Here is an 11,949-nt window from a genome sequence, read left to right as displayed (position 1 = left end):
AATTGATTGATGAAGTATACCAAATGACATATGCTTTTCTTTTGAGATGAATTCAATAGGCAAATGATGAATTTCGGGTGCTTCTTGCTTTGGTAAAAAACCAAAAGATCAAATCAAGCTTTACATTTAAATTTCTCATTCCCCCCCCCCCCCCTATTTCAACAAATTCAATTCAAGGTATGTTTGTCCATCCGCATCCGCTCAGGCCTCCAAATTGATGATAACTGCTTTGTATTGCACAAACTATGTATCATCTTGTTTACCAAAAAAAAAAAAAAACTATGTATCATCTGACCAGAGACCTAAATAGATAGGGGGATGCTATTTTTTAGAAGGACATACGACAAATAGTAAAAACATGTTTTTCACACTTTTGACAAGTAAAAGCATCCAAGTGAGACATTGTCACATACATGGCTGAAGCAACAAAACAAATTTAGTACTCTTTGTTTGAATACTCCATGCTCTAGGAAATTTCAGACCAGATGTGTTACATCACTATGCTTCACCAGATATTTTGATATTGTGGAGGATCCCTCCGCATCTCCCCCATCCCAACCCCAACCCCAAAAATTCTTCTCATGTCCCCAAAATACTTATTCAAAGCTTCCACTTTGATTCCGAACATGGGATGGCTCATCAAAGAATATGGGTAAGACCAATTGCCCATTAGTTTCATAGCAGTGAAGAATCTGAGATAGTTCCATCAAACACCATTTGCTATCTGCATAATTTGGAGAGAAGACAGGAATGGAGATTTTGGAACCATCAATTGCTCTAAGGCAAGCTGGTCCAATGGCCTCTCCAGTCCAAAGCTTTTCACTATCCATAAACACGTTGATTCCTTTGTCTTTCATGACCATATTGAGGATGCTGGTAAAGTTATTTCAAGTATCTTCTCCCCTGAAGTTAAGGAACACATCGTAACTAGAAAAACCAACTGTGAAGGTGAAAGTAGAAAAAGCTTCATCTATTAGCACCATAGTTGCAGTCGCAGAGAAGAGAAGGCTCTCAAAAGTGTTGTCTTCTTGCAAGAAACTCCTATGAGTCTTTGGTCATCTTTGGAAGCCATTCAGCTTCAATAATTAGCTTTCGTAGGAAAGCAATAGGCTTCTTCCGTGCGCCTGCCTTGCATTAGATGAGTTGACTAGGTAAGGAAAGCGTGTTAATCTACCCTGGAAGTCTCTGCAATTCTGCCAAATGTCACTCTTTCTGCCATGGAAAAGAGAGTCCGGATCTGCGACCCCGACGCTTCCTGACCACAAACATCAGTGGGGCCCACGGTGAAAAACACTTTTTGGAAATTTTGTGGTCAGGAAGCCATGGGGGAGCAAAGAGATGGGGAGAAGATCCGGATTCTGGAAGAGAAGCCTGATCCTTGACTTTTAAGTGTATATGTCCCTTCAATACTTATAAAAACGAAAAAAAAATCAAGAGCACAGTTTCGCCCAAGACTACCATTGACCAGCCCATACAGAAAGCTACCACATCCACAGGATCTCCATTGTGGAAAAAGAGCTTGAATGATCTAGATCCAGGACATATACTTCCAATAGGGATTTCCTGTCTGGAGTCGGTGTCTGTATCCTTCATTTTTTCTTTTCCATTAATTATTGTAGGGGCATTCATACCTAAAAGTCAAGAATCCGGTTCTTTCTCAGGCCAGAGAGACATACAATGAGCCCAAGAATTAGAACCACAAACAAATTGTATTACATTGACCATATAATCAAATTTTTTTGTCAAACTCATCATAAGAAGTTTTGAGCTTGATTGAAATATATTCAAATCGTATTATGCATATCCAAATCTATAATCAATTACGTTTGTTTTTTTACAAGAACACAGCTGAATCCCTAATCTGCTGCAACTCATGATATCCATTCCTGCCCAATTACATATCTTTACAAAATCACATGTCTGAGTTATTCAACTTAAATTCAATGTTGGGTTCAAAAACAAAAAGTCTCATGGATCCCAATTTTCAAAATCCCATCTTCAAGGCTGTTGTTCAACCAGAAATCAGTCTAATGCTAACAGAGACATCTCTCACCACCTGATCAGCTAGAAAACAAACCCCAAAAGCATGAAGCCAACTCATAAAATTCCTGGACAAGTAGGTGGGCAAGCAGGATAGGATATAAAATTCACATAACAGGGGGAAGACAGATAAATTTAAAATTAATTTAAAAAGAAGAAGAAGAAGATAAACACTAATTAACTACAAAGAAAATTTTATTGAAAAACCATGTTTCGTTGAAACTCACCTTCTCAGATACTCCTCCAACGGGATTAATGAAATCTTGTGCAAAAAGAAAGCAGATCTTAGGGAGATATCATGGTAATCACCTTGATTGGCGGGTAGAACTACTTACTGTAGTTGGCGTTTATGTAGCATAAAAGGACACCTACAACTATGAAAGCTGAAACATGCAGAAATAAAAATGAATATCAGCTAAAATGGAACTCATAAACTATAGAAGCTAGATCCAGGCCTGATAGGACAAAATGATATAGGTTTGAAAGAAAACTACCCCATAAATAATTATCAATGCAGTCAATCCAAAACACTTTGTTTGACATAAAACTCAAGAAGACGGTTCACTGATATGACCAACACAACTGTGATGTTCCTTCAACTAGAAGCTAGTAGCACTACCTCATCAAATATCAATTTGAAAGTCTAGTTAGTGTCTCAACTACAGAATATGAATGAGTTGTCATGAGAAACAAAATATCAACATGAATTTTTATCTATACAATTTCAATTAGCAGAGACTCAAGGCAGCTTTCGGAATGGCCTCAATTATCAGCTGGTCAATCACAATTAGTCGTATTTAAAGCTGTAATTAAAAGTTGAAAAAAAAAGATACTAATGAATTTCTAACCATTACCCAATAGAGCTGGACTCTGCGAGGATACTTCATTCAATGTTTTTTGATAATCATTCCATTTCGTCATCCATGGTGCTTCTGTAGTCATTGTCTGCTATGTACTAGCATGCATAATTTTAACCTCTTGTTGCTTCACCCTCTCTTGTTTTGAAGGCAATTTTTTATTGACACTTTTGTTGGCGGCCTAAACCGACCCACTAGTCGTGATTCTTCTTGGAGGAAGATCATGGTTGAGCTATTGGAAATCTAAGAATGGGATACTTGTGCATTTGGCTGTAAAGCAAATTCAGAACTCAATAAGCAACAAATTTACCCAAAAATAAGCAACAATACATTGAGATTGACTGACATTCATGGGAAAGAATTTATGCAAATTGAAGTGATGCCTCTAATGCCCATACACTACCTTGTCGCTGCAAAAATAAAGCTTAGAAACAAAAGATGAAAATCAGATCAACTAAGATCCCAAGGCGTTTGGAATGTTCAACTTGCATCCTATGATATTTCCTGGTCTCTCATCCACAGCTGTTGAGCATCAATTTTACTCACCTGAGGTTCCGCAAGTCTAATTTTCTATTGCAACAAAATGAAATTAGATGCTACTTTATTAAAATGAAATACATGTTCAACAAATAGATACTAAAATCAGGAAGAATTAGGTTAGGATCTTTCTCCACTTGACAGGCCCACAAAGCATTCCCAAATTAGGCAGGTTGGTTGTGACACAGTACACATGAACAGTGTTTTGTTCTATTTCTTCTTAATTCATGCTTCTATTTGGAATGGACTGTCTTATGTGATGCTGAATGAACAAAAGCATGCCACATCAACTGACCAAGCTGTGCCAGTCATAGCAGTCGCATCCCACAAACTTGTTGGGTTTGTTTCATGGCTTGTTTCTGGGGTGCATACGGGCTTATGATCATCAACTAGTAATGTCATATTTCATCAACAAGGTAGAAGAAATATGACGCACAAAGTCCCTACAACAAAAACAACAGGACACATTAAACGTGATTTAAAAATATAGAATTCCATAATGTGGCACCATACTAGGTGGTTCAAAATATGTTTCTTAGGTTGTAAATATCAAACGCATAATTATCCACATGTCTCCTAGGTGCCTAGATTACATGCGCATGATTGTCTTTATGATTGGGCTCCTTAATGGAAAGTTCCTTTTCGTTCCGAGTCCATTTATTCTTAACCCAATTGTCGACCTTATCCATATCGCTAGCCCCTGAAAACGTGCACTGGCAGCTATCGCCAAGCTGGATGGATTGATCAATTAGGCTTCTCAACCATTAGCCCTAGCTATGATGTTACATGTCACCTAACAAGACGACTTGTTATGATAGTTCCTCGAGTAACTCAACCGTCTAATTGAAATCACTCCCTATTTTTTAGAAGGTATAAATACCTCATTTGTTCATGTTGCTTGTACTTTGTGTGTCCCATTCTTGCTGCTCCCGATCAGATTCCAGATCTTTCTCTTGTTTTGATTGCCCATGCTCCCTCCCAATCTCTATATTCTTTTTTTATTTTTTTAAATTTTTTTATATCATGGTTAAGAAGCCTAGTTAAGTTTGATCATCCTAACAATCCAAAAAAGAAGACAAAATCCGTCCAGGAGGGTTATGCAAGTGAGGACAAGCAATCTTCTGCCAAGGTTCTATGCCCAGCATGAGAACCAACCGGGATCTTCCTCTACCCCGATTCTCCCAAACAATTCGACCTTCCTAATTCCTATGTCCCTTCACAATCTTCCAAGTGCAAAACTTCTTCTATTAGCCCCCTGTTCCAACTCCTGAGGGGCTTTCGTAGTCCTTTCCCTTTTAAGCCTAATAAGAATAAATTGAAGGCCACCGCCTTGACTTGAACAAAAGCATAACAACGTACACCTATGCACATTGAATATATGCAAAATTCCCCGGGCCTAGATTTCTACCCGTGCTCTCTCACTTCTAAGGACCAAACCGATTCTTGAGGTACTTCAATTTTCCCGAGGGGGATTTGGCTCCTTAGTAAGGAAGAGAGAGCCAACGATCCCCTCAAGGGATTTTTCATCGTATATTTTTATGCTTCATTGGGGGGTTACGCCTCCCCTTCCACTCTCTTTTTGTTGAAGTTGTTCATTGTCTCGACCAACTTAGCCTGAACAGTTGGCTCAACATGATAGGGTTCAACAACTTTTGTTATAACCTTGTTGTTATCTTGACCTTCCGCCTATTTCACAATTCTTTATGCTCCAACCCCCCCACCCCCCCCCCACCCCACCCCAAAAGGGTTTGTATTACCTAGCCAAGCGGCCATCCTGGAAGCTTGACCTCTAGGGTAACTTTATTGAACATGACGCAGTCCCGTCCACCACCAAGAAGTGGAGGGAAATTTCCCTATTTTGTTGTCCTCTTTCTAGTGAGCCTCTCATTACTGACTTTCAAAAGAGGATGAAGGAAGACCTTGATGGGATGAACACAGTTTGAACTTTATCCCAAGGAGCTGGAGATTTTTCAGGAAATCAAACAGGTTGAGGAGGATTCTTGGGATGTCCATGGATTTTTTTATGGAAGATCAACCTGGGTGAGCCCCTCGCTCATTATCTACTATGTTCTTTTGGACGAATAAATAATAAAATTAATGAACGAGGAACAAACAAAGAGTTTTAAGGAGGAAGACCAAAAAGAAGAGTTAACGCCTAAGAGACAAAAATAAGCATGTTCCATGGGGTATCATCAATCAAGTGTTGGGGGAAAGCTGCAAGTCTAGTAGAAACATCAAAATAGATGGCATTCCAAATCATGTCTACTATGTTGATTTTGATGTATTTTGTTTTCCCTATCTTGGACCCAACATTTATTTTTTCCTTGACTACAATTGCGAATGGAGCAATGCAACTTGATCGGGCTCAAAAGACCCTGTCCAAGCCCAAAGCAATGCTTCCTTTTTCTGCACCTTATAGTCTGACCAAGCCCCCAGCCTTTGCCAAGGAGTCAAATAAAAAGGTGGCTACGGGGACCCACCCCACCGGGCAAGTACCCTATATTGCTCTGCAGAATCGTCAGAAAGCTGCACTAGCACCAACTTCCTCCTTTCCTGATTTCTCAAGCGTTTTCACCCCTTAATAGGGGATTCTATTGCGGGATTCCATGTTAGTAGATACAAAGGTTTCCAGATCATGGGTGCTGAACTCCACCCTTCCCTTTGACTTGGATTTCTTAAAGAATTCCTCGAACGGGGAATTATTCCTTGATGCTAATTGGTAATTCCCCTGACATAGTCTTCTCAATGCCATCTTTTTCGGAAGTTCATTGATCTTTACTCTTTGCAAATACCTGGCTGGGGCGGCTAACTACTTCGCTGAGGTAGCAGACTGGGTTGTTTAACGGTCTAAGGAGCCCAAGTTTCCCATTGGCTTTGTGAACGAGGCTAATCATGAGGCCTACCAAGCCACAATCAATCCAGAAGATCCTAAAAAAGAGGTGGGGGCTCTAAAAGCTAAGAAGGGTACCTTAAAGCCAAGTCGGAACAAATAAAAGGAGAAAGCCAAATCTCTGGAGAAGAAGCTTGGGAAAGGAAAGACCGAGTTGGATAAAACTACAACCATCCTCAATAAGTTGGAGGAGAAAAAGAAGTCCTTGGAAGAGTCGATTGAGACACTAAGTAGCACTCCCTCTGCCATTCCACCGTATGGGGAAGTGCTTGACGAAGTGCGGAGGAAGGTAACGAAGGAATATTTCAAAACTCCCTAGCTTGAGAAACTGCACAATGCCTTGTTTAGAGCGTTTACTTGAACTTCGTTTCATACCAACTGCCAACCTAATGGAATTCACTGAACCCCCAACAAAACCCAAAGATGTACTTGTAGCAGACAACTCTACTCCCAAACCCGAGGTTGAGGATGAGAGGAGTCTCGCTGAAGTCAGTGCTGAAAAAGAAGCTCCTAATTCTGTTGATGCCATCGTTCAATTACCAGAACAAGTTCCAAATTTCTTTTGCTCGGGAAATTTTGTTCTTTTCCGAGCCACCTTCGTATCTCTGGGGTTTGATCTTGAAAATTTTGGAAATGGAAAATTTGTTTCATTTTGTACAACATTATCGTGAGCTAACCTTTAACCTTATGAACCGACTTCGCTTAATGCTTTCCTGTATTCTTGTGTAGATATTCTTCTTACCCTAGCCTTGAACGAAACTTCCTATACTCGTATCTGAGTTACCACCCAACCTTTAGAAAACATCTATTGCCATCAATGTTTTTAAGCAAGTTAATATAAAAAAAGGTGAGATACCATTAGACATGGGTTACCATTTGGACAGTTTACCATGAGACTTAGTCATATGCTCCGCTTCAGGATTGGTAGGTCCATTGCAAGCAAAGGTCCTCTCGAAAGGCCCTTCTAATAGATTGGCACGTTGATTGGAAGTTTTCTTTGATATGGTGCCAAAGGTTCTAAGCCTCTTATAGCATTTCGCCCACCGGATTACTATTAACCTAGCGCAAACCTTGAATGATTGTTCATATTTCTATGGTTCTGCAATGCTTTACATAGTTGATCTGGCTCCATGTTGGAGCAATCCCCATATGAGGTGCCAGGAATGACTTGGTTCATGTTAAGATGCATCATTTATACGAGGTGTTATGCCCATAATTTAATAGGTCACAAAGAAGTTTTATGGAAGTAATTGAATGCTTACAATTCTGTTGGTAGTACTCCAAATTTACTGAATTCATAGATCAATCAATATGCTTCCCGGCTCTGAATCTTTTAATCATTATGCTCTTGGCTTTGTTCCCTTGTCGACTACATATAGCCCTTCCCACGTTGCGCTCAAGTTTCCTTATTTTTTCAAATATGAAGACCCAAACTTTGTTGTACAAGATCACTAACTCTACACCTCTGGTTCTTGACTTGGGTGTGGTAATACCCCCTTACTCTTTTTTGATACCTTTGGTTCCTATAATATGCCATGTTAAGCAGATCATCTAGAAAGTCTAGGTTGACCCTCAGTACCTGTTCGTTTGAGTCTTCGATATAGTCTCGATACCTTTTTTACCTGGTTAGGACATCGACCAGAGTAAGCACCTTAATTTTGAATGTCAATCAAAAAGGTGTCTCGCCTGTTGGGTTTCGGCTTGCTGTCCGGTATGAAAAGAAAAGACTTCATAATTCCTCTAACAATGCCCGGTTTGTCAATTCCACTTTTTGTCATTGTTCTGTGGGTAGGCTACTGATGACTAACGATGTTAAATATGATATCTAGTAAAAAATATCTCGAATCTTGCTCCTTCAAATTGCTTACCAATATCTGTTACTAGCACCTTAGGGATTCCGAACAGGTAAATGACCTTGCCTTCATAAAATTATCCATTATGCTTTTCAGTAATTGTTGTTACGGGCTTGGCCTCGACCCATTTATATCCATTCCCCACATGGCGAACGTGGTCTCGCTTAAGATGGGAATCAATGGTACTATTGGGACCCTTGGGACTAGAACATGATTTTGACATTGCTTGCATTTTCGCACATTCTCCCGCTTGTATGAGCTCCACATATCCCCTCACCGACCACAACAAGTGCATACTAGACATGTGAGGGTCCCACACATTTTAGAAGTGGCTTTTAAAAAAATCACCTGTAAAATTGGTAATCTAGAATGGTAATCCTTGCCGACTGATTCTAGGATTGGTTCCATCCAACTTTACTCCCGCTCAATTTCCATCGACTCGATTTCCTCTACACTCGGGCAAGACACCCCTTTTATATATACTATTGAGTCGAGTGTTTTATATTTCGCGGAGGCTAACGGAGATAATGTCTCTGCTTCCTTATTTTCTTTTCGAGGGATTTGTTTCACAACTACACGATCAAAATTGGCTTGGTATTGTTCCACCTTTGATAGATACATGGCCACCCAATTCCCCTTAGCCTAATTTTCTCCTTCGATTTGATTTACCACTAGTTGTGAATCGGTTCTCACCTCCACCTCCTTAACTCTTAATACTTGGTAACCTCAAGGACCTACCAAAATTCTCTGATTTGATTTACCACAGGTTGTGAATCCCTTCTGACCTCCAACTCTTTTACTCTTAATGTTTGGTAACCTCGAGGACTTGCCAATATCACTTCATATTCGGCTTCAATAGTTGAAGCCTTGAAGTTGAATCTTAAAGTATAGCTGACTTCTTAAAGTTAATCATGCCCTAGATCTCGTGTTATTACTAGAGGTGTTATATAAAGGATCCAGACATAAACTGGAGTCTGTTAATTTACAAATAGAGGGAGACTACTTTCAGCAACAAAGTCAAGAAGTACTTGTGCCTTTATAGCCGGTCAACGCCTAAAATCGATCTAATACTCGCTCAACTTGAACGACTAGGTGCCCAATCTCCTGGCCACATCTGGTCGGTGGAAAATTTTCTTCAAAGGAAAATTAGTCATTACCACGATCGGGTGCGCTTAAAAGTAAGGTCTCAAGTTCTAAGAAGCCATTAATACAGCCAGCACTTGCTTGTCAGCCCCTGGATATCTTGTCTATGTATCAATAAGCATGTGGCCTATGTAGTAGATCGGCTTCTAAGGCACCTCTTCCATTATAAAAATTGTTCTCAATGCAACTTTCGAAAATGCTAGGTATTTGAGTATCTCCTCCCCCAGCAACGGCCTTGCCGACACTAGGGGAGTCCCAAGTGCGTTTCTAAGCTTTTTAAAGGCCTATTGCTATTCATTGGACCTAGATTCACACCTTGCTTCCCGACTATTTAGAGGGCTTTAAAAAACGAATTGCATTTTTCATCTACTCAGGCAAAGACACAATTCAATGCAGCTACTCATCCAGTAAGGCAGTGGATGTCTCCTATAGTTCTAGGGGGCTGCATTTCTACCAGTAAGGCAGTGGATGTCTCCTATAGTTTGGAATGATACCCCCTTATGGAACCATAAAACCAAGAAACTTCCTAAACAATACCCTGAACAGACATTTTATGGATTTAACCTCATCTAGTAAGTTTGTAGTACATCAAACACTTCCTCTAAGTCTAGCGCATGTTTTAAACCAATGAGGCTTTTCACGAGCATATCACACTTCCATATTTCGCCCAATCTTTCGGACCTACGTTTCTATGTTAGGTAGTTAACGTAGAAGTTTTGAAATGGCCAGGTTGACATGCGTTCGCTAACTCTAGCCTTAGTCGAGAACTTCATTTTCGTATGTTTGGGTGAGACTCTCACTCCTGACATGTTAAGCGTTGGTCTCCCGAGATTCAAATAGTATGTTGTCAGATCTCGTATGACCATAAACGTTGATTTAACCATGGCATCCCTAGGCAAGGTCCTGATCCTCAGGTTGAGTTGGATTGCGAACACATATTAGTGCATTCCGTAAGCGGTCATCATGTCATCCACAAGTTTCAGCCTTTGAAATCCTTCAAACAACAATAGGTTGATTGACGACCTAGTATACATAAAAACCCAATAAACCGAGAGACATTTTACATCTTCATCTGTAAATGTTATTGGTTCAGGACAAGATTTGTTTTTTCTTTTCGTTCGTGAACGCACTAACCTTGCAGAATTAGGAGAAAGAAGTAGATCGGGAGAGATAGCCCGTCTATGTTATATTCGGCCCGATTTGTATCTAGGCTTTCTTCGTTCCTTGGGAGGTGATTTTCCCGGTACAGTCTTGAGTGTTTTGACATATTGGCGCAGCTACCTTCCAAGATTACCTTCTTTATTTTTGACATTTTGGCAATCATCGGTGTGATGACCATAATCTTCGTGGAACCGGCAATATTGTTTCATATCTCAATCTTCAGCCCAAGGTGAGATACCGTTAGACCCAAGTTACCGTTTCAACATTTTACTAGGAGTCTTAGTCAGATGCTCCACTTCAGGATTGGCAGGTCCAATGCTTGCAAATGGCTCTCAAAAGGCACATCTATCGGTAGTTTTCTTCGATTGGCAGTTCCTCGATTGTATTACTATTAACCAAACCCGAACCTCGAATGATTGTTCATATTTCTGTGGTTCAGCGATGCTTCAAACTCTTGATCTGGCTCCATGTTGTAGCAGTCCCCATATGAGGCAACAAGAATGCTTGGTTCATGTTTAGATGCATCATTCATACAAGGGAACCAATGGTACAGTTGGAGCAATTGTAACTAGCGCCTGATTTAGACATTGCTAGCATTTTTGCTCATACACGAGCTCAAATCAGCAAGCTCATCATCCTCAGTATCACATTTTGACCACCTATAAAGATGGTAACAGAATCCAGGCATCCATCGGAAACTTCTATATGTTGCCTAAGCACACTGCGCACGTATACATTAAAGTGAAATAACTAGCCAACCAACCAGTAAAACAAACATGCTGCCAAAATATAACCATTGACATCAAAATATTTCAATGATCAGACAAAAGCCTAAACACTATATCTGTGCGACCCAATTTTAAAATTATACTACAAGAAGAAAATAGAAAAAGATAGGCATATATGCCAACAGATGATTCCGTAAGGGCAACACAGCATGTTTTAATAACTGATAGTGTTCTTCTTTTTTTTTTTTTTGGATGAATAAAGAATTAATTACCAAAGAACCCCCGAAGGGTAGAGAATGTACAAGGGGAGAAAAGGGGAGGGGCAAAGCACCAGGACCAGCAGAAGAACCCAGGCCCAGAGCAAACAAGAGGTGGGGCAGGGAGTTACAACCGACTAGGCGGCAAAAATGTGCTATAAGCCTAAAAAAGAGATTGTTTAAAAGAACTGAACAACTAACCAGAACATTGTAAAATAAAACTAACATAGTCATGAAGCTGATAACATTATATCCAGATTGCAAAAATTGAGTGGGTCCAAATTTAAGATGAAGTTCTGAACATAACTCAGGTCAAATGACAAGGGAGCATCCATAAACAGACCATACCTCACATTCAGTGACAAGAAATGAACTGTATAGCCTGATCACATGTGCAACTGATCGCAAGACAAAGCGGCGAAATGATGGCTCTCCTGCTTCACCTTCAATCTTTACACAAAATACAAAATCTAGAATGAACAA

At 40.0% G+C, this 11,949-nt stretch overlaps 1 protein-coding gene across 5 annotated transcripts in view; it reads right to left on the bottom strand.

The window, feature by feature from the left end:
• Nucleotides 1–376: 376 nt before the first annotated feature.
• The window catches only part of LOC149003761 (uncharacterized), a 53,471-nt gene continuing 41,898 nt past the window's right edge, over nucleotides 377–11,949 (bottom strand). For 2 of the 5 annotated variants that reach the window (XM_089136484.1, XM_089136481.1), the window contains one exon: nucleotides 5,186–11,916. In XM_089136484.1, coding sequence (XP_088992610.1) covers nucleotides 11,779–11,916 — 138 coding nt within the window. In that variant the 3' untranslated portion in view covers nucleotides 5,186–11,778. Of the gene's footprint in view, nucleotides 2,109–2,267; nucleotides 2,424–2,894; nucleotides 3,168–5,185; nucleotides 11,917–11,949 lie in introns of those variants that run through there. The other 3 variants (XM_089136482.1, XM_089136483.1, XM_089136485.1) reach the window with 3 other exon arrangements.

Source organism: Hakea prostrata, chromosome 10 (genome assembly GCF_041222555.1).
Source record: "Hakea prostrata isolate BN-2017 chromosome 10, UWA_Hpros_2, whole genome shotgun sequence".
NCBI lineage: Eukaryota > Viridiplantae > Streptophyta > Magnoliopsida > Proteales > Proteaceae > Hakea > Hakea prostrata.
Note: the sequence above shows the minus strand (reverse complement) of the source record. Positions and strands in the feature narration are given on the sequence as shown.